Source organism: Pithys albifrons, chromosome 4 (genome assembly GCF_047495875.1).
Source record: "Pithys albifrons albifrons isolate INPA30051 chromosome 4, PitAlb_v1, whole genome shotgun sequence".
In the NCBI taxonomy this organism is placed as follows: Eukaryota; Metazoa; Chordata; class Aves; order Passeriformes; family Thamnophilidae; genus Pithys; species Pithys albifrons.
In genome coordinates, this window is record NC_092461.1 from 17179825 (window position 1) to 17202191 (window position 22367).

Sequence of the window (22367 nt, forward strand, 5' to 3'; positions counted from 1 at the left end):
AGGATCTTACATGATGGGAACAGGGATTTCCAGAGTGTCTGAACACTGTCCTAGAGGAGCTGGATTGGAGTTCTTCACAGGGAGGGGGGAGAGGAGGGAAATGAAAAGGAGCTGATGAGCAGAATGAGACATCTGAGGGATTCTGGAGGAAGGCAGAATATTCTACACAGCATTTTACCGAAGGAATGACCCCAGTCTTTCAGAGGGATGGTCATCTTTAAACTCAAATCCTTAGTTAATGCTGGTGCACTTACCTGTTTAGTGACTCTGTTCTTTCCTAAGAAACATTCTCTTCTCAGCTCCAAGACCAAAACTTTTTACATATCAATTTAAAAAATGTACAATTTGTTAAACCTAAAATGGTACAATTAGCTTGGAAAGCTGGAATAAAGTAGCAAATTCCATTCGTCCCACCCACCAAGCTACAAAACAGTGCAGGAATGTGTAAGGGTTTTTATTATTGTTACTGTTTAACGAGTGGCAATTTTCATAACCAAAAAAGTTCATTACATATTTGGAAATTATTCTTGTAATCTACATATATATGGGCAGTTATAAACAACTAACCAATCCAGAATAACAGTGTTGAGCAAGATAAAATTTATATTAGCATTTTCAACATGAAAACTTATAAAGGGTGAACGTTTCAAAAACACACACACCTACAAACGTGGGTTTGGGTAGAAACTAACAGGACCAGTGCCTCTAAACCAGTGACACATTTTTAAAAAAGCCTCCTGAAATAACACTTCGGTCTCAATATAGTGATCTTCAAAGTTCATGAACAATAATTGTGATTAGTTGAACAAATAATTGACACTTCTAAAAAAGATACAGTAACACTTATTCCATTGCATTCAACCCTGTACAATTGAGTGTATGATGCTTCAACATACTTATTTATACTGAAAAAATAGTATTTTACCCTCTTGATTATACTTTCTTTAAGCATTTTGATTGATGTCAGTGACAAATTACGAAAATATAAAAAGGAATAAAATATTTGTTCTTTTAAGACTAAGATGTACAAATTCAAGGCATAAAATTAAAATACATTGGCATTGATTCCCTGTCTGCTGTTTGTCAGCTGAGCGGCTTAACTGCCTGCATGGTTGTGTGAAACACGTCACAGCTGGATGGTCACTTTCCACATTCAGAAGGAATTACACATGGGGTTATTCAAACTGATTTGTGCAGCTGGGCAATTGGAGTGTGTGCAAATGGCCAGCTGCAGCAGGCTGGCTCGGGCTGTCACACATGAGCAGTAACTCAACAGTGTTCTCATCTCCCAACCTGCATGTGCTTGGCATACAGACAAACTGTGGCCCTTTTGGTGTTTATGATGATAGCTCTTTTTTTTTCCTCTCCAACTTTGCCTACTACATCTTTATTAAATAAGAAAGGAAAAAAAGACATAAAACACTAACAGATCAATATAACAGTATAATTAGTACTAACAAGGTGAGCAAAATCACAGCTGCAAAACCAAGTAGCTGGGAAACATCTGTTCTGTTTAAGAATCTTGTTTCATGTTACCATTTTTGCTGAGTAACTGAATCAGGTTGCACATGCTATTTCAAAAGATTGATTTGCTGTCTTCTGTGCCCAGACTGAAATGAAACCAGGAGAAAATAGTAAGAAGGAAAAAAACACATCTTCAAAAGTTCTTTGTTAAACTTGGATGGGCATTCATTTAGCTGGATTGCTTCCAAGCCACGGTTCTGGCTGAATTGCCTACAGCAAATGTGTTTGTCAAGTCCAGCCCTCAGGAAATAATGAGCTGGTAATTAAAAACTGACAACCTACCAATGCCAATCAAAGTCAAGGAACAGATGTTATAAACAAAAGGGTAAACACTGCCCCTTTGAGGTTTAAGGCTGGATTAAAAAGGAGGAAGAAAAAAGTAAAAGTTATCCAAACTACATGGCACTGTTGAAAAAGAATGTGGTTCCTACTGCTAAATGGATCTAAAGTATACTCAAACTTTTAAGAGATTTCAGGCTTTGAAATGCACTGGAGGTTTTGGTTTTTTGATGTTGTTTTTTTTTAACCAAGATCTGCTTATTTTCCTGTATTATTTTATTTTGCTGTACCTATAATTTTATTTTTACTCTTTCCATTTTTTTTCACTAAGTAAATTAAAATGCCCCCCCTTCTAAAAGTTTGCAAAGCTCGTGTATCTGCAGGCTTTCATGGTCACAGGTACATGAAGTGATAAACCATAAGGTCAAAATGTTGTAGCTCCAGAGAAGCTACTTCAGTTCTGGAAGAAGGGAGACAGTCGGAGAGGGAGGGAGGGAGGGAGGGAGGGGGAGGTGCATTGAAGTTCCCATCTGCAAATAATGAACAGAGCCTGTCCAAGAAGCCAAGCCAGGTGTAACAGCTGTACATCAAGGAGATTCCTGCAAACTAACCAGGTAGCATCCAGTGCCCTGGGAGGCCAGGCAGCAGCATGGTGACATCCTTCATGGAGGCACATTGTTGGGTTACAACTAAAACTCTGATTGAGAAAAAAATGTAAATATTCTTAACATATCTCCAGTATGATGAGAATATATCTTCAAGTTTACACGCTCTCTAGTACTCCAGAATGGATCCCAAGCCCCAGTGAGACTTACAGCAGTCTCTTTCTTTACATGGTATTTAATTAGCATATTTTGTATGTTTCATTAGTAAAGTACTATTGTGTGTATTAAGCTGGAAGACAATGCAAGACTGATGAATTTCAAACAGGATCATATTATTCACCCCCTTGGAATACTAATACATACATTTATACACAGACACATTCACACATATGTGAATGTACATATAGACATATTGGAATTATGTGTCAAGCAGTTTGCTCAAACGCAGTCTCTTTCAAATATCTGCCTCAAAATCAGTCTTGCTTAAACAAACAAACTTTGAAAAATGATGATAATTAGATAATAATAATAAAGGCAGTGTTGATATACCATGTAAAACGTCAGGGATAAGGAGCACAATGTGCTACCGCATTTGGGTGAGACATACCACACTTCTCTGTTGATGGAGTGTGACCACCAACTCGGTAAATCCCTCTCAACCGAGCTCTGTTTTGCTCTTCTGATACCTGTGGAAGTGGGCCTATCTCTACCCTACACTGCAGTCTGCAATACAAACACACTCACAGAGTTTAAGAGCATGCACAGCTCACCAGAGCATCTGCTGTTAGTGAAAGGCACTAGCACCGCAAATACATGCAAATACAAGTGCAACAAGGGGGGGAGATGGCAACACAGTAGAAGGATTTAACAGCTTCGGGCTACAACTGTGATTGTCCCTACTATGCACAGTGGGTCTCACTTCCTCTACTTAGCGTTTTCCTAACATGGCCTTTTCTACCCTCTTGAACTTCTGTAGTTCAACAGCTAGTTCCCAATATCTCAAATACAGCCACATAAGCTTTCCATTTTGACTTTTGTTTCTGTTCAGCATATTGCCACAGTAGTTATCGTATTTGAAAATATCTTTTAAGCCACTTTCCACATGTAGAGCCACAGCAACAGGATCAGTTGCTGCTTTAACTAACAGATTTTTTTCTATTTCTAGTCTCTGACTTCTGGGTACAACGAGACTGCAGTAGATGTCCTGTCTTTCTTTAAGTCCTTCTTCAAATTCTTTTAGTAATATATTGGCTCTCTGTTGCCACTCTTCTTCTTTTGCCAGGCAACTCTGATACAAGCTACCTTCTGCTCCTGAGTGCAAGAGGACTTGTTTTTCTTGCTCCAGCTTCTCCTGCTCCTGTTCCAGGAGCCTCCTTTCTTCTACCAGTTTGCGGCTCTGGGACACGAGGGCCTCGCGGTAACTCAGGGTTCTGTTGCGCTCCTTTTCCAGCTCCACCTCCAAATGAGCAACAGCACGACGATTCTCTGTGATTATATCCCGGTATTTGCCTTCCAGATCTTTTTGTAAAGATGACTGCTTTTTATGGTACTCTTGTTTTTCTTTTTCAATTTCTTTTTGACATTCTCTGGTCCAGATCCAACCTATTATATATAAATGAGACTTCAGACACGCGTACAACATAAAACAATGATGGGTGTGGCTAATTAACCATGCCTCAAATGAAGCTATTAAGTGGCAAAAACCTCTCTCCTGCTCTCCCCAGTGATACTCACTTCTATTTACATGTCCCCACAAAATGTATTTCTGTGGCCCATTTCACAGTAAGTCACTTTAAATGATCATGTTTCCTCTTAGGTAAAATGTCCCCTATTCTTTTATTGCCAATACTTGCTCTACTTAGATTAAAGAAGAAAAATAGTCATGGAGAAACAAATTGAAGGTTTCCAACGCAGGTACTGCACTGAGAACTCTCCAGGTCCAGTAGTAAATATACATCAGCAGCGCCTTGCGTTGTTACATTTGGGCTCTCCAGCACATTCTGTGTCCACTCCTCCGAGAGAGATTTATAAACTGCATCTCATTAAACACGGATTCAACTCCATGTATAATAAATGGCCACTGCCTTAGCGTTGCGAACCGTGCTGGCTGTTTATAAACAAAGAGACCTGAGCACGGCGTGGCCTAACCTCGTAGTGCTGCGGTACCACCCGGCGTGCCCGAGGGCAGCTCGGGCGCTACTTACGGAAGGCGGCCAAGCCCAGCATGGGCACCAGCAGGGCGTAGTTCCACCTGCTCCCGTCATCGCCGGGGCCGCGCCGATTGGGCTGGATGTTCCAGTGGGGAGGGTCGTTTAAATTATTCATGAAGGCACCTGCAAGGCACAGAGGGGACACGGGGCCTGACCAGCGTGCACAGGGCAGGGCCGCTCCCACCGCCACGCTTCTCCCTCCCGCTGCGGGGCTGGGAATTCTGCCCGAGCCCCTCGGGTGGCGGGCCCTGCACTTGGGAGCCAACCCCGGCGGCGGCGGCATGCCGGGCCCATGCCCCCATCCCCATCTCCATCCCCGTCCCCATCCCTATTCCCATCCCGTTTCCGTCCCCCTTCCCCGTAGCGCGACCCCCACGCACGAGACCAGCAGCGCGCGCGGCCCTGGCGCTGCCACTCACCTGCCGGCCCCGCCCCTAACGGGCCGGCCCACTGGCCGCGGGCAGCGGGGGGAGCCGGCGGGGGATACGCTCAATCCGCTCCTTTGGTCCACGCAGAAAACGCTGCAGTGCTTCGCTCGCCCTTTTATCAAAACTTGCGCTTAGAAAACGCGCTTTCCCCCAACTTTAACACGTACCCGTGGCCTGTTTGTTACGCAGTGCTTCGGGCGCTGCCTAACGAGAGGCGAGGCTCACTCCCGCGGTGCTCGACAGCGTCGTTTCGGCATCTCACCAGGACGAACAGTGCCAGTGACAGTTCTGGGCTTGTTTTGGGGGTGTTCTGTTTTAACTCTGCTCAGAACAGAACCCGCCGGGGACCCCTGTCCCCACGGCGGAGGCGCACCGCCCACGGGCCGTACCAAGCCCATCGCGCCGCCACGGGCCGCGCCGCCACCGCCTGTACCGCCACGGGCCGTACCGAGCCCACTGCATCCCCATGGGCCGTACCGAGCCCACTGCACGCCCACAGGCCGCACCGCCACGGGCTGTACCGAGCCCACTGCACGCCCACAGGCCGCACCGCCACGGGCTGTACCGAGCCCACTGCACGCCCACAGGCCGCACCGCCACGGGCTGTACCGAGCCCACTGCACGCCCACAGGCCGCACCGCCACGGGCTGTACCGAGCCCACTGCACGCCCACAGGCCGCACCGCCACGGGCTGTACCGAGCCCACTGCACCCCCACAGGCCGCACCGCCACGGGCTGTACCGAGCCCACTGCACGCCCACAGGCCGCACCGAGGCCATTCACGGGCCCATCGGGCAGGCACCGGGCCCGTGACTCCCCCTCGTCCCGGCGCGGTTGGTCTCTGCCACCGAGCCTCGCGCATGCGCGCTGGCCGCCCGCTGCCCGGGCCCGCAGTGCGTGATGGCGGCGGCAGCTGCGCGGGGCCTGGCCAGGCAATGGCTGCGCCCGGCCGCGGCTTCGCGGGCGGTAAGTCCCGTCTCTGCCCTTGCCTCTGCCCTTGCCCCTTCTTGTGCCGCTGTCCGGCCCTGGTCCCGCTCTGCCGCCAGCGGTGGCCCGGCCCCGCTGTCTGCCCCGTGACCTTGACCCGCCCGGTGCCCCCCGCCCCGGCAGACGCCCTCTCTCTGGTGCTGTTTTAGAGCGGCGCCGACCTTGCTACTTATGCCTTGGGGGCAGGTTCTTCCTGGAGGGAAGACCAGCGAGTAGGTGGCTGTGGGCATGGCCGGGCCGCGCCTCCCGTCTCGGGAAGCGAGCGCCGTAGCCTGAGGGCATGAGCAGAATCCTGAGGGAATGGGAGAGGCAGCGGGAACGGGATGAGGCGGGGGATGGCCCTGGAGGCGCCTGGCAGGTGCAGCCCGAGCACCAGCGTAGAAAGGTTGGCTCAGGCTCCTTCTGTATCAGCAACAGTGTTCGCAGCCGGACCAGGGCAGTGCCTGTGTCCGGCCCGGGTGAGGCACCTCCAGTCCCGAGTGCAGGTCTGGGCCCTCCGCTCAGGAAGGACATTGAGGGGCTGGAGCAGGTCCAGAGAAGGGCAACAGGGCTGATTAAGCATGTGGAGCACAAGTCCTGTGAGGACGGCTGAGGGACGTGGGCGTGTTTAGCTTGGAGAAAAGGAGGCTCAGGAGTGACCTTATCGATCTCTACACCTGCCTGAAAGGAAAGGAGGGTGTGGCCAGGTGGGGCTGGATCTGTTCTCCCGGTCAACTAGTGACAGGATGAGAGAACATACTGCTCCAGGAGAGGGTTGGGTTCGGCATTAGGAAGAATTCTTTCACAGAAAGAGTGATTAGACATGGGAATGGGCTGCCCACGCAGGTGGTGGAGTCACTGTACCTGGAGGAAAGACTGGACGGGGCATTTACTGTTGTGGTCTTTTTGACAGTGATGGTGTTTCGTCATGGGTTGAACTTGATGGTCTTAGAAGTCTTTTCCAACCTAATTTATTCTGGACCTGCACAGGAAGCCAGTGTATGTGTGCGTGTTGCTTGAACCTGGCTCGTGGTTATGCCAGAAAAGGCTGCAGAGGCATCTGGCAAGTTTGTGTTAGCTGGGCTGTGAGCTGCAAGTCCTGAGGAGAGGTTTGTTCTCCATGATGAGGTAGTAGCTCTCAGTTTCTTTCCACTGTTCTCACCCTGTGTCTCCCTCATAAGCTTGGGATTACAAAAGAGAAAAGTGGGGGAGAAGCACCTTGTAAGTACAGCTGTAGTTGTCCATGTCTTACAAAGCAAGTGCGGGAAATACAACCTGCTGAGATGGGGTTTAAAGTGTCTCTGTGTTTCAGGTGGCAGTGAGATGGCCCTGACTGAACCTTTAACTTCATAAGGGCCACAGTCTTCCTGGTAGCCTAACAATTCAGGATTCCTGTGATCAGTGATCAGTGTTTTCCTCAGATTTGTTGTAACATCGTTTTCTGCTTTGTGGACTTTTATTCAGGCCCATTCTGCAATAGAAATCCTTACGTATAAGCTCTAACAAAATGTGTGTATGTGAATGGGAATTGCAGTTCCAAAAACTGGCAGAAGCTTAGATGAGAAAAGCAATCTGCTAAACAGTTGTGTGGTTTGTGGATGTTTTTAATAAAACACTTCCAGAGTCCTCTGATGCAAAATATATTTGATAAGTGTTTATAGTCACTTCAGAAAGTAACCAGGTTTTTACAAGTAAATAAATTACAAGACATTGTGGCAGAATTCTTACTGGAGATTGCAGCAGGCTGTTTGCTCTGAGTGGAGAAAAAAAAATTGAGGCTTTAGTGCATAAAATTGACGGTTTAGTGCAAAGCCAGTTATGTTTTTTCACCTCTGTCATTTGCACTTTGTTTAAGCAATACTAAGTACGTATAGAGCTGTTTTTATGTGCTGTCTTCACATACAGTTAAGATTTTCTTTGAATCACTTAATCTGGAACCCAAATGTATCATTTTGCGTATATGAGAAATAATTTCTTGCAGTAGAAAGACTGTACAGTTGCTGGAACAATGTTTGGGGAACAAGCAGTAGTATCTGCTAGAGAATGTGTGGCTGCTACATTTGAAATGTGCAGTGTAGAGTCTGTGGGTTTCACTTCAGGTGTACTCAGGCCTCTGAAAGCAGTTTTGGTACAGAGAGGAGCCCCCACTTCTGCCTGAGATGTGACCTGGGAAAGCTCTTTTGCAGGTAAATTGCATCTGATACTCAGGTTTTGTCTGGCTGTCGGTGGACTATGGGCATGGAATTGCCCCAAGGCAGGATAACACGGCAGTGTGGCACAGGGAGAGTCGCTGCCTGAAGGAGAATACTGGTAGAACTTCTTATGAATAGATGTTAAGAGTGATCTCATTCTAAGAAGACTCAAAATCAGAAATGTGTTAGCAGGTCTGAGTACACAATGGATTTGCTGTAATGCAAGAAGATAATTTGAGGAAATGAATGTGAGAAATCACAAAACCCAGTTGAGGGAAGTGTACTGTAGTTCAGAGACAGGGGACATTTTGAAGTGATGGTGAGGGAAGAGCTGCTCGTCAGCTGTTGTAAGGTGATGGAACCATGAATGTAACAGTTGCTGGAAAGGACAGATGTCACTCCAGTGCATTTTAGGATATGTTTCAAACTGGACAGGTGACTAGTATGGCTTTGTGTTGCTCTGCTTAGCAATGATACATGCTGAGTTAGGTGTATGCTTTGGGCTGTAAAGAAAGAACACCAGATTCCAATACATTGGAGAGGAGTAGACTAAAATTCTGATTGCTTTGCTCTATCAAAGCAAATACTGAACACGGAGTAGGTGTGACTGATGGGGTTTTTTCGTTAGATTTGGTTTTGAACATGTCAGGGGAGAGGGAATGACATTGCAGAAGGGTAAAACTTGTGCCCCCCTGTTTCGTTTAAGTACTAATAAAGATTTTTAAGTGAGTCACTAATTTAATAAAAGAGAAATATCTCTGACTTTGAAGCGATGCTCAGCTGTGACAGCATTCCCTAGAACCTATTTTTTTAGTAGTCATTACTCTTGACTACCTGAAATAATTCAAATTATCAGGATTGCTTAATATGAGAGGTATTTTCCATTACTTCCTGTGGTTTTCTATAATGCTGTCTTCATCTTTGCTTAAATATGAAAAGAAATGGAAGAATGCTCCAGCATTAGTTGCAAACATATTCTTCTGTCGGTGCAGCATCAGATCAGTCTGAGGGACTGGTTGGTCACTGGTGGTGAAGTAAATAATGGATAGTCTGTGACATCCTGTTAATTGTGGGGTGTTCTCCCATCCAGTCAAAACTTAATACTTTGCTTTTCTTTTTCTTGGTATAATCATAGAAAGCCAGAACTTCATAGCATGTAGCTCTAAAATATATTGATACTTGAATGTGTGGTGTCAGTGGCAAGTGAAGATTTGTTATAAATGTAGGGTAGCTGGGAATGCCCAAAGTCTTCTTGTGGAAACATTTGTTCTGTGATAGTTGTCTTGGCTTCTCTCCGTAGTGGCCGGCAGCGTGCCAGACTCCCGCTCGCAGCTTACACTTCACAGTCTATGGAAAGAAAAACACTTCCACGAAGGTTTCTGATTCAGTAAGTTTCTACTTTTTGTATCGTAACAGATTGAGTGATACACGTAATGCTTGAGACCATGTATCAGCCAGGTATTGGGCTTTAGTGGGGTGTTGTGTTCAAGTACACAGTGAGATTGAGTTGCTAAAATGCTTGGCTTTTAATTATAGTTTCCACCCAAAAGCATGTAACAGATGTAATAATTACTGCAAGAGTCTGTTAAGAACATTAAACATATACTGCTTGCTTTTCTGTGAAACTCAAGTTTGACCCAGCTTGAACAGTTTGCGATCATAACCAACTCATCTGTTTTTCCAGATTTCCACACAGTACCCAGTAGTGGACCATGAGTTCGATGCTGTCGTTGTGGGTGCAGGCGGGGCAGGTCTGCGGGCGGCCTTCGGTCTGTCAGAGGCCGGGTTTAACACAGCCTGTGTTACCAAGCTGTTTCCCACCCGATCTCATACAGTTGCTGCACAGGTGAGAAATGAGGTAGAACAAATGTTTGAAGAATGCCTGCTGTCGGAAAGCTGATTTGGATATAGAATCATAGAATGGTTTGGGCAGGAAGGGACCTTAAAGATTGTCCTGTTCCAACACCCCTGCCATGGACAGCAGTGCCCCCCACTAGATTGGGTTGCTCAGGGCCTGATCCAGGCTGGCCTTGAACACTTCCAGGGCTGGGGCACTTGACCATCATGTTTCAAAGCCATGCTTCTTTTTATAAATATTGCATATTTAGTTGAAACTTCAGTGAAAGGCAGTATCTTGTAACTCACAGAGTCGTTAAGGTTGGAAAAGACCTCTAAGATCGTAGAGTCCAACCATTAACCGAACACTGCCACACTTTATGTTAAGTAACAGGTACTTTTCATTGTATTTCCAGCCTAATGGCCTTGCAAGGCATGTTTTTTAATCTCACTCCTAGTTGTTCTTATAATTCTAATTCCTCACTTATGTTTCATTTCACCATACTGCCTCTTTTTTGTTCCTCTTTCCTAAACATTATCAAAATGCAGTGCTGCTTCTCTAAGTTTGTGATTCACTGTGTTACACAAAAGAGCAAGACAATCCATTGTGAAACTGAGAAATTTCACAGGTTTTTCACAGCCACATTAAACCTGACTTTACTGTATTTCTTGTACATAGATGCATAAGTCATAGGGGATTTTTTTTATAGAAATGAGGTAATCCTACTAAAGCTGTATTTCAGTAATGTAATTCCAGGAAAATTGCTTATCATTTTCAGGGAGGGATCAATGCTGCTCTGGGGAACATGGAGGATGATAACTGGAGGTGGCATTTCTATGACACAGTGAAAGGGTCTGACTGGCTGGGTGACCAGGATGCCATTCACTACATGACTGAGCAAGCCCCAGCCGCGGTGATAGAGGTGAGACCCACTGGAACTGACGTCAGCTGGAGTTATGTATGACAGAGGATCCAAGGGGATCTTAAAATATCTTGTTGGATTGTTATGTGTGAGAGTTTCTGATGGTTGTATTTGGGTTCAACAGCTGGAAAATTACGGCATGCCATTCAGCAGAACTGAAGAGGGAAAAATCTATCAGCGTGCCTTTGGTGGGCAGAGTCTGCAGTTTGGAAAAGGAGGACAGGCTCACAGATGCTGCTGTGTTGCAGACAGGACAGGGCACTCGCTCTTACATACTCTGTATGGCAGGGTAAGCAGTGCTGAAGTAAACTTGGTAACTGGGTCTGGGTGTTTGCATTTACTATTTATATTTTTTTTTCCTTTTTCCCCCTAGAGTTTGTAAAAAAAAAAATCAAACCTAAAACCAAACAAAACCTGTAGCTGTTCACATATGAATGAGTAATCAGGGAATGGCTTACAACAGTTCTGGATTTCCTCCCTTTCTGAGGCAATGTGGAAGGATATAGCCTGGGTGATGCTTGTTTTTTGTCAGGAATAAGCAGAAATGGAATAAATAGAAAGATTGTAAATATAATGCCTTTCATGAAGACAATGGATGTTAATTAGTGTACACTATTAATTTTGTGGTCTGGAGTAGTTCTGCACTGTTAGTACTTGCTTGTCTGTTAACTAGACCCAAAGGAAATTTATGTAAATTTCCCCCTAAAAACTCTTTTTTCAAAGCATTTGACGCAGCAGCACGGGGGTCTCTGGAAAGAAGTACAAGGCAGCATTTTCTTTCTCTGCAATTGAACCAGGGAGTAGAGGGAAATGAGATGTAAATGGATTAAGGCCTGCTGTGCATCTCTGGGTTTGCTCTATGGCAAGTAAGTGACTGGTGTACCAGCACTTCTGCCTATTAATTCTACAGAGCATAACTGAAGAAAGTTCTGGTTGTTTGAAAATGGTAGTGAACTACTCAAAACCAGAAATTAAGTACCTGGTAGCTACTGGTTTTTAATTACTTTATAGCTAATTGCTGTCCTTCAGATTTGCACCGTGTGTGCTGCTGCAATACAAATGCTCAGTGCTGCCAAGCACTGCTCTGATCCTCGAGGGCATGAAAGAATGTTTGACTTGGTGCCTGCTGCTTCTGCTGTTACACTGGGCTCCCGGAGATGTATTCCATTCCTCCTGGAGAGCTGAAGCACAGACATGCTTGTACTTGACTCTGGCACCGCAGCTGAGTAACCTATTGCCAAACATAGAGGTGAAATAACGAGTCCTGCTGATGGGCTGTGACTCCTCAGAATTAAGGGGTTTGGTAGTTACTTGTATCTTTTTAAGCTAGAATAGATTAATTAGCAATTTTTAATAAATATTTGAGAGCAGTCTAAGAGTCAGTGGGGGTGTTTTTTATCCTGGTACTGCCCATATGCATTGACAGTTTTGAAGAGAGGTTACTTCAGTGTCTGGACTTTCCTTGAAATTCTGTTTTTAATTTCCCCCCAGTCTCTACGATACGATACAAGCTACTTTGTGGAGTATTTTGCCTTGGACCTGCTTATGGAGAATGGAGAGTGTCGCGGTGTTATTGCCCTCTGCATAGAAGATGGCACCATCCATCGCTTTAGAGCAAAGAACACCGTCATTGCCACTGGGTAACGTAACACTTGTGAAGGGCAGAAACTTGGGAGTGTTACTAGTTGGAAGTCATGTATTTGATTCCGCAGTGTGGAGAGGATTTGTGGACTGGAGAAACAGAATTTGTATGTTCATTCCTCCCACCCCAAAAGCAATACCACTGAATTCAGTCATTCCCTCTGAAAGAAGGCACATACTAATTTTGTGACTGAGTATAAATTTGGTATGAGGTCTAACTTTGAATTCTACAACACTGACATAAAGTAGAAATGTGTAAGAGTAGTATATGTGATTCATCTGGTCCTTGATTTTTCAAACATGCCGTTCAAAGCAGACATTGTTGCAATGGTGCAAATATGTGTATATCTGTAGAGTCCTGAATTTCCTTTAGAAAACAGCTTTTGTCAAAATTGCAGAGAATCTGTTACGTTATTACTGTTGTAATTCTAACTGTTCTAGGATGAAATTAGCAAAATATGAATGTAACTCAACACTGCTTAGTTGCAAAGTTTGTGTGTGTTTATTGAAATGCTGCATGCATTAGTCTTTCTCTGCTTATGTCTCCTATTTCAGTATGTAAAATATTTATAAACTTATATGTCAAAGAAAAATATCTAGCTTGGTTGCCTACATAATGTCAAGGCAGTTTTCATGCTTGTGTACTTTGAGGTACACACAAATATACATTAATATTTCTTCTGAGAATTTGTCCTGAAATTTGGCTAATTGGCAGTTCTCAATGATGTTGGAGGCTAAAGTAGTTTTCAGCATAAGAATTCACATTTAATATCTAGAAAATGAAATGTTTAAATATAAGAATATAAAATCAGGGGCCATATTGAGGATATAAACCATTGTCAGATGCAATTTTTTATATAAAACTGCTAGTAATAGTTTGAATGAGGTTAATGGTATTGGATTGATAGAAGTCTCTAAAGTAACCTTTTTTGCTGGCAGAAAGGCTTCTGATATTCCCCTAACTGGCCTGCTTTGGAATTTGTGTTCTTTTTCTTGTACTTTCTGTCACCGGCCATTTTTCAAATATGGTTGAGCATAACAGGGCAGTGCCAGCTTTGTTCTCTTTTGGTTGAACTTAATACAGGAGATGGCAAAGCTTATGCATTTTTCTTATTAACGCTTTGCTCTGTTTCCACTACTGTGCAAACAGCATAGTTGAGTGGTGTGTTCTAATGATGTTTTAATTTTTCTTCCTGCTGAATCTGTTATTTTCTGTGTTCTCTGTAGTGGGTACGGCCGCACTTACTTCAGTTGTACCTCTGCTCATACCAGTACTGGTGATGGCACTGCCATGGTCACACGAGCTGGGCTTCCTTGCCAGGACCTGGAATTCGTGCAGTTTCACCCTACAGGTACAGAACATGAAATAATATTTGCAGCACTATTAATAAGTTGAACAGACCTTTCTGTTGTTTTTAAATGTGCTTACGTCAGTTTGCACTTTTCTGCAGCACTTCATTAGTTGCTTGTGAGAGCTGTTTAGATTTGTCTGCAACTCCTTTAAATATAAATCTGAGAGCAAGACTTAAAATGTGAGAAAGGTCTTGGCTGTTGTAATTTAAAGACCAGTGTTAAATATTTTGAAGTGTTGTCTTTACAATTCAAACAGGTTTTATGAATTCACTTCTTAAACTTACATTTCCTTTGTCCTTAATATTTTAAGGAGTTTGATACTAGATACAGGAGCAACAGAATACCTGCAAATGTTAGAGAATTATATAATAGAATTTTCTGTGGAAGTGGGAGAGTTGAAGTTAAGGTATATATTTAGGACTGTGGATTTTTAGCACGGAATCAGTATCTAAACTGTGAACAACAATGATCACAAACTAGATTGGTAGTTAATTAAATGCTTCATTTTAACTTAGGTGATTTTTTTAAAATGGTTTGCTTAATTTTGAAATGTTTGTGTTATATCATAGGGACTCATTGTTCATCTGACTTAGTTAAGGTTTTTGTAGTCAAAGAAGCTTCATTGCTTGTGTGATAATGCTGTAGCTTTTAAGATAATTGTCAAGTGCATGAGTTGGTTTGTGTTTTTGTTTTCTGTAGTGACCAGTGCTGAAGGCTAACAGGTAGGCTTTACTTCTCTACAGGAAAACAAAACTTGAGTAAGCTTCAACATTCCACATGATTTGAAGCCATCCTGTGCTGTTTTACAGGAAAAGAGGGAAAAAATGAGCAAACTGACCTTGAGATAATCAACTTTTGGTTTACTTAAAAATCATGAACAAAGTAATTGCTGAAGGTCTACAAAATCACTGTAGATCACTTTCAGTTTGAATATTTTAAATACTGTAGGGGTTCCAAATCAACTTGCTTACCTTTCGAGAAGAATGTTTGAAAGGAATAACACTTGTTTCTATGTAGTCTTGGGGGACAGTTCCTAGTGGTATGATTAGGGTGGAATAAAAGCCACCCCTTTGACTTGCATTTTTTCTTAGGAAGACCTTACTTATTCAGTGTTTGTCATCCTGATTGTGAAGCTGTGTAAAAAATACTTCACTGAACTGTATTTTCTTTGTTGAACAGGTATCTATGGGGCTGGCTGCCTTATAACAGAAGGGTGTCGTGGAGAGGGAGGTATTCTAATTAACAGCCAAGGTGAAAGATTCATGGAGAGATACGCACCTGTGGCTAAGGATCTGGCGTCCAGGGATGTAGTGTCTCGTTCTATGACCATAGAAATCCGTGAAGGAAGGTTAGTTAATCATGCTCTTAATGAAGCTGCAGAATAAATACTTAATCATGCTAGACTTTATGCAGTCAGTACTTCATTTGATAAGCTCACAATAATTTGTGAGAGCTTTAATAACTTTTAGCTGATCTCTGCATGTAAGGCAGAATTTTTGCTTGTTAATGCCTAATGATGCTGAAAGAGAACAGAGGATGCTGGGAGACTCCTGTTTGAATTTGGTGTGTATGGAGACAATTGCTCAAACAAGTTTAATGTATGTGCTCTTACTGCAAATAATGGAAACAGTTTGCTGGTCTGTTCTCTTGACTAATTATCTTCAGTCTGTGCAGAGATACAGTGGTTTCAAGTCTTAAACACTGTGAATTACTGTGAAAAGTAAACTGAGAGAGGGGAAAATGGCCTCGATTCTCCCAAGTGCAACAGTCTTGTTAAATATGCTAGATATTAATTTTTGCCAGATAATATTAGGAGAAAAGTCATTGATTTCACAGATGAAAAAATTTTGATTAGAAATGTTACTAGTGTTTGTAAATTCCTGTTATGTATTCCAGTATCACTTTTTTTTTGTTAGGGGTTGTGGTCCTGAGAAAGACCATGTATACTTGCAGTTGCACCACTTGCCACCACAGCAGCTTGCAACCCGTCTCCCGGGGATTTCAGAAACAGCTATGATATTTGCTGGAGTTGATGTCACTAAGGAGCCCATCCCTGTTCTGCCTACTGTGCATTATAATATGGGAGGTATTCCTACCAACTACAAGGGACAGGTAAGTAATAGACATCACTTTTGGGTTTTTTTTCTATCATCATCCTAACAGGAAGTTATTTTCCAAATATGAAAGCATTAAGAATGTTTTTCATAAATGTAAGAATGATTAATAACATTATTAGTCATACTATAATGATGATGTCAGAATACTTAAAACACACAATGTAGTTTGTTTTTATAAATAACTTGAGAACCATATTCCAGTCCATCTGGAGGTGGGAGTTCCAAGAAACATATAAAATGAAGTTACTGTCATGTCTGACAATTCTGTATATCGAGTTGAGAATAATATAGTTGGAACAGATCAAACTAGTGGTCGGTTGCAGTCTGTAACTTCAGTTAATGTATATTAATTCTCTGTAGCTCATGTAATCTAAACACTAAAGCAAATTCCTCCAGCTGACACTAGTTAGAAGTCAGTGTGAGAATGTCAACTGAATTCTTCTGTTTGTGTATTGTACTTGTTAAATTTCAACATAAAATTTTACCTTAGAAATGTGTGCAGGTCAGACTTTATTCCTGTGTGTTTCTGACTTGCTTTGTAATTGTAGTGGAACAGAACCATGTGTTCTTCACAAGCGTGCATAAAGAAATCTTTGAGTGTAGTCCCATCTGTAGTTGTATAGTATTACTACTTACCCTTTAGAACTAAGATAATTATGGGTTAGAGTTGGAGAAAACTTTAGGTTGCTGTGTTTCATCCTTACATGCACATGGCCTTTGCAAATAAGGAGGTTTGCAATGTCCTAAATGGTTTGAAAAATGAGTATTAATTGCACATCTGAACGACAGGTGATTACACATGTGAATGGCGAGGATAAAGTGGTGCCTGGCTTATATGCTTGTGGGGAAGCAGCCTCTGCATCTGTCCATGGTGCAAACAGACTTGGGGCAAACTCACTTCTGGATCTGGTGGTCTTTGGTCGTGCTTGTGCCCTTACTATTGCAAATACATGCAAGCCTGGTAAGTCTCACCCTTTTAGAGGCTTTTGCCCCTATGACTTAATTTCTGCCCAGCAAAGAGTTGTTGCTACCTGAAACAAATTTAGAATAATTGGCTCTTACTTATTAGAAAAGGAAGAAATAGGCAAAAGCATTTGGATTTGTCACAAATTAAAACAGAATATTGAATGTGAAAACCGACTTTACATCCTGCACCATCTTCTACATCAAAATGTACTCTTTCTTACACTTGGCACTGTAGTATATTGAGATTTGCTGCCACCTTGCTGATTTATAAGAGCCACTCAAATGCAAGTGATAAGAGATAAAGATTTCACTCCCTAGATTCTCACTGCTGAATATTAAATATTTTTAAATAATCTGGTTCAGCAACAGTTACTGAGTTGAGAAAACAAGCAACCCCCAGCCCCCAAGAAATACTGTGTCAGTGATATTGCCAGAACAACTGAATTCCAGTAGTAATCATCTGTTTTCTCATTGCTTAATGTCCAAATTAATAAGACAGTTTGTTTTTTCAGTCTGACTGCACCAAGTGCAGAGTGATGGTTCCTCATGGAATTGACTTAGATCTAGTGGTCCCTCTTGGGTCTGGTTTGGTGCCAATGTTTATTTGAATTCTTCTGTGGCTCCTTAGAGTTTGAAATTGTAGAAAGGGCTTTATTAGTCTGAATGCAAAGCTACATGTGAGGTGAGCTGTGCTGGTAAGATGCTGTGTTTGATTTGTTACCCAGTAACTCATGAGTTTCAATATTAGCGTTAAGAAGCAGAGCTCACATGCAACTGCCAAGCTTTTTTGACTGGTCCTGGTCCCTTTACAGATCCAACGGAGGGTGGAAGGTTTGTGAGTGAGGGAGACAAGGAAAGGATGGAAGAAGGTGTTAAGGACCACAAGCTTATTCCATAGTTTAGAGTAATTTTCAATTTTCATCAAGTGCTGCTTCTAAGGAATGAACAGCAGAATTTAGTCAAACCTATGAAATCTCTATGAATTGTCATAGGAAAGAATGGAATTTGTATATTCCTCTAAGAATTGTATTTTTAAGTGTATGGATGCTATTTGATGGGAATTCAGGAAAGTTACTGTTAATGTGTAGCTCAGGGGAAGAAAACAGATGGTGTTTTAGTCAAATCTGACTTCCAGTAGTTGCTATTCTATGAAACTACTAAACTTTTGAAATTTTCCTGCTAGGAGAGCCAATTCCCCCCATTAAACCAAATGCTGGTGAAGAGTCAGTTGCCAATCTTGACAAATTAAGGTTTGCTAATGGAAGCATAAGAACTTCAGAAGTGCGACTCAGCATGCAGAAGGTAAGCCTGGTGGAGCGCTCAGTAGGGTGGGAGAAGCTGCAACCAACAGTGGGGTTTGCTGAATTTGCAAAGTGCACTTCACAATTTGCTTTGCAAAAGTGAAAAGTGTGTGAGAAGATTGTCTGTGTGCAGCAAAGGTTGTGCCTCTTTTCTAAATTACTTCTTCCCTTCCTGGTTTTACCTCTTGGGTGATTTATTTGCTGTATTATAGAGTGGGGTTTCATTTTTTGGAGGGTGAAGAGAAGAATGTGGGTTTTTTTAGGCTGCAGACAAGTTTGAAGTCAAACCAGCTCTGTATCAAGGTCTGTTGGAGCTAAGGAAGTTCCATGGGTTCGTATGCAGCGTATTGAACTGATTCTGTTTTACTGTGTTACAGGCAATGCAAAACCATGCTGCTGTATTTCGTACTGGCTCTGTGCTTCAAGAAGGTTGTGAAAAACTGAGCCAAATTTATGGTGATCTGTCGCATCTAAAGACTTTTGACAGAGGTAATTTGATAGCAAAGAATACACCTTGGCCAGAGTGCTCTCTGGGAATAGTGTTGGTGTTTGATTTTGGGTTTTTTTCTATAAATCTTACGTATTTCTTGAAACTTTGGCTGAAGACTTTGACCATTTTGAATATTTCAAAATATTTGGTACAGTTCTACTTACTAAATGTGGTAATCAATAAAATAGTTGATCTTATCAGTCATTTTCTGGTTGCATAATCTTTCAAAGAAACAGACTGAAATTGGATTTAACTGTGTGAGGTACAAACTGCTCTTCTCTCAGAACATGAGGGGAAGTTGTTCAAATACTCAGATGAACAATGATCTTCGTTAGTGTCTTCTGAAAAGACATGGGAGTTGCAAGACTGTTCATAGACTGAACACTGTTTTCATTCTTCAGCTGAGCAGATCACAGTGCATACAGATACTGCTATGTCTTGCTGTGTATCTTAAGAGAACTTGTTATTTAAGTACAACTGATGATGTATCTTTTCTTCACTCACATGGTATTTGTCTCCAGCTACTGCCTCTGGACATGTATTCTAACACTGAAAATAGAACTGGCTTTCTTGGACAGCTCTTGTCACGCATCAAGAAAGCATTAAAATAGCTTAGAATGTAGGGATCAAAATGGAGATATATATTTGTGTAAGTGAACTTGTGGTCATCTTGTCCAACTGGCAGGGGTTTTTTTCCTCACAGACAGTAGGAGGGGAGGAAGGGGCAGCCCTGTTGTGTGGATCTGCTAGGGATCTACTTAAAAAGCTATCATCTAGCCACAGCTTGGGAAATGAGGTAGGGGGACTGAGCTGCAGGCAAGAATATGGTGTAATTTTGTCTCAGTAGTACACATGCAACAGGGACTGGTAGAACTGAATTTTTCTAAGATCCATGATGATTCTTAGGATGTTGGAATCATTCCTGAGCCTTGTAGGCAATATGAGTAATTCAGTGTTGTGGAGTACTGAGGCTGCAGTATGAAGAGGTTTGGGTAGCTCAGTTCTAAGAATCAGCAATAGGACAGAAGTAAATTGAGGAATAAGTTGTTTGCAGACCATCTTCCATCATATTTTTATATGTTACTAGGTATTGTGTGGAACACTGACTTGGTGGAGACCCTCGAACTGCAAAACCTGATGCTTTGTGCTCTACAAACCATTTATGGGGCCGAGGCTCGCAAAGAGTCCCGGGGTGCCCATGCCAGAGAGGATTATAAGGTATAAATATTTTCTGTGACCTGGATGTAGGATTGAATTTCCTTGTTCTGTGTCCTCAGATACATTATTTTAAATTGGTAATTTCTTTTAAGTGCAGTCTTCAGTTTTAAGATTAGCATATATTTGTTCGGGGTCCCATCTGTTCTGCTTTATCTATTCTTATTTGTTACATATAAATTAACACATATATGCAACACTGGGCAACAATGTTGAGAAGAGTTGTTCAGTGTGTGCATCTGAATGGTTAGAGACATCTAAACCAGGACTGTAGTAATAATGTCATGAATGCATAAGTAGGACATAACTGGGCATAAACAGAATGATTGTCCTATGTAAGGGAAGGTACCTTAAAGCCCTTCCTAAGCCTGAGCCCTTAAAAGTGGACACGGGCGCAGTGTTCAGACAAAGGTTGTTGTCTGTTTGGACACACATTGTGTTACCATTGTAATTGAAGTGCAACTAACAATGTGATTGTAAAGTGATCTGCACATATAATTTCTGGTCTAAACTCACCTAATTTTCTTCTTAGTTACGTGTAGATGAGTTTGACTATTCTAAGCCACTCCAAGGCCAACAGAGGAAGCCATTTGAAGAGCACTGGAGAAAGCACACCCTTTCCTATGTGGATATCCCATCTGGGAAGGTATGTTGAGCCTGATGCTTGAGGGTCTTTTTTGCTGTCAACAGACAGCTGCTCTCAAAGACAGCTTTTGAAATCATGATAATACTGTCACAAAACTTCCTTTGTTGTTGAATGGTAGGCACAACTGAGAGAAGGTACTGTTGATCTTTGGGAAGTGATACTGCTATTTGAGCTGGGGTGGCTTATCCCCTTGCGTCAGGCTAGTTCAAAACTTTTTTAATGGTGACAAAACCTTTTGTTTGGTGCTTAGCATAACAACTTTATGGTATTTCAAAGATAGAACTGAATTCTGACCCTATAAAAATGTTGACTGTTGGTTTTTGTATCTCATTCTCTGAATCTTCATAATTTGCTGTCCCTCCAGTTCCATCTTCTTGCATCTAGTCTGAGGACAAGTGAGAGCATTTCACTTCCTAACTGGCTGCTAAGGACACAAATAGAGAGAGACACAGTTCTGTGTCCTAACAAGTCCATTGGGTTCTCATCTCCAACACTTTCCTAGGTGAAAGAACTAGGAGCTAGCAGTCTCACCCAAAGCTTTACTTTTGTTCAAAGGCCTTTTTAAAGTCACTCTTCTGATGCCATTTCTGGTCAGGCTTTGCTTTTGAGGAATTCAGTCAGTGGTAATTTGGTGGAGCTTTTAGTGTTCCTTGTAGGTTACTGACTGTTCATTTTCTGTGGAAGGAAAACAATGGAGAAATTAGCTTACCATAAAGAAGTTGTTCTGTTATCTGTGTTACTTGGCCACTCCTATTAGCTAGGCTGTCTTGTTTAGATGCAGGATGTACGTTTGTCCTGAAGTTTTTTGTTCCCTTTTACTTCAGGTTACATTGAAATACAGACCTGTGATTGACAGAACTTTGAACGAGGAAGACTGCCAGACCGTCCCGCCTGCGATCCGCTCCTACTAGGAACTCCCATTTCCCTTGAGGCCCTTTCCCAGAGGGGTCAGTGTATATAAGCATAGCACAAGCAAATCCAGATAGCGTTGTCACTAGCAATGAAGGGAAAAAAACACTGACTAAACTTCTCTCCAGTTTGTATTATGCTGTGGCTTTACTGTACAATGGAATGCAGGACAGCTTATGTTCTTTCACCGGTCTGTCAAAACTGACAGGGACAACACAAAATGTGTCTAAATAAAGTCATTAGGAATCTTGTATTTGTTTGAATATCCTGATATATATATATCTTTACAATGCTTTTATTGTGAATGTATAGTTAATTTCCATACTTGAAGAACAAGAAATGTGATGCCTGGCAACAGGACAAGGGGCAGTGGGCACAAACTGAAGCACAGAAGTTCCTTTTGAATATGAAGAAAACCTTCTTCACAGGGTGGGTGGCAGAGCACTGGAGCAGGTTGCTAAGAGATCTTGATTCTGGAGCCCGTTCTGTTCAACCTGCTTCAGGCGAACCTGCATTAGCAGGGGGGTTGGGCTAGATGACCCCCCGAGGTCCCTTCCAACACCAACCACCCTGTGATTCTGTGAAATGCATTGCTGTAGTTTCAGACAAGACAGAGAAGCTGAATTTCATGATGTGAGGTCTTAAGCATCATAATTGCTGATTATGAGTGACATTGAAGAAAAGAATGATGCATTAGTAATTATAACTTTGTGTTATCATACTGTTGTTTTATTGAATGAAACAAGACTTCTACTTACTTGCTCTG

At 42.5% G+C, this 22367-nt stretch overlaps 2 protein-coding genes across 6 annotated transcripts; one reads left to right on the forward strand and one right to left on the reverse strand.

Annotated features, from left to right (window-relative positions):
* Positions 1-444: 444 nt before the first annotated feature.
* On the reverse strand, positions 445-5896 carry CCDC127 (coiled-coil domain containing 127). Of its 5 annotated transcripts, none has more exons than XM_071553551.1 (4): positions 5817-5896; positions 5214-5339; positions 4613-4741; positions 445-4010 (listed from the first exon to the last, which is right to left on the reverse strand). In XM_071553551.1, exons 3-4 carry the CDS (start codon positions 4731-4733, stop codon positions 3337-3339), a joined length of 795 nt encoding a protein of 264 aa, XP_071409652.1. In that variant the 5' UTR covers positions 4734-4741; positions 5214-5339; positions 5817-5896; the 3' UTR covers positions 445-3336. The 5 variants fall into 5 exon arrangements, with proteins under 5 accessions (XP_071409652.1, XP_071409654.1, XP_071409651.1 ...); XM_071553553.1 differs by having other exon boundaries at positions 5214-5303; positions 5817-5831; XM_071553550.1 differs by lacking the exon at positions 5817-5896 and having other exon boundaries at positions 5214-5496.
* Positions 5897-5901: 5 nt separating this feature from the next.
* Positions 5902-21852, forward strand: SDHA (succinate dehydrogenase complex flavoprotein subunit A). Its single transcript, XM_071553549.1, has 15 exons — positions 5902-6012; positions 9505-9591; positions 9889-10050; positions 10820-10963; positions 11088-11252; positions 12455-12603; positions 13832-13956; positions 15137-15305; positions 15874-16069; positions 16864-17035; positions 18224-18342; positions 18719-18830; positions 19919-20049; positions 20579-20692; positions 21517-21852. Exons 1-15 carry the CDS (start codon positions 5947-5949, stop codon positions 21601-21603), a joined length of 1998 nt encoding a protein of 665 aa, XP_071409650.1. The 5' UTR covers positions 5902-5946; the 3' UTR covers positions 21604-21852.
* Positions 21853-22367: the final 515 nt, after the last annotated feature.

What these genes read in the sequence shown, in the direction of transcription:
- CCDC127 (XM_071553551.1), bottom strand. Translation starts at nt 4,733, where the DNA reads ATGAATAATTTAAACGACCCTCCCCACTGGAACATCCAGCCCAATCGG. An exon ending in GCTGGGCTTGGCCGCCTTCC is followed by an intron (nt 4,011 to 4,612) that starts GTAAGTAGCGCC and finishes TATATATAATAG; the next exon opens with GTTGGATCTGGACCAGAGAA.
- SDHA (XM_071553549.1), top strand. Translation starts at nt 5,947, where the DNA reads ATGGCGGCGGCAGCTGCGCGGGGCCTGGCCAGGCAATGGCTGCGCCCG. An exon ending in CCACGAAGGTTTCTGATTCA is followed by an intron (nt 9,592 to 9,888) that starts GTAAGTTTCTAC and finishes CTGTTTTTCCAG; the next exon opens with ATTTCCACACAGTACCCAGT. An exon ending in CGTGCAGTTTCACCCTACAG is followed by an intron (nt 13,957 to 15,136) that starts GTACAGAACATG and finishes TTTGTTGAACAG; the next exon opens with GTATCTATGGGGCTGGCTGC.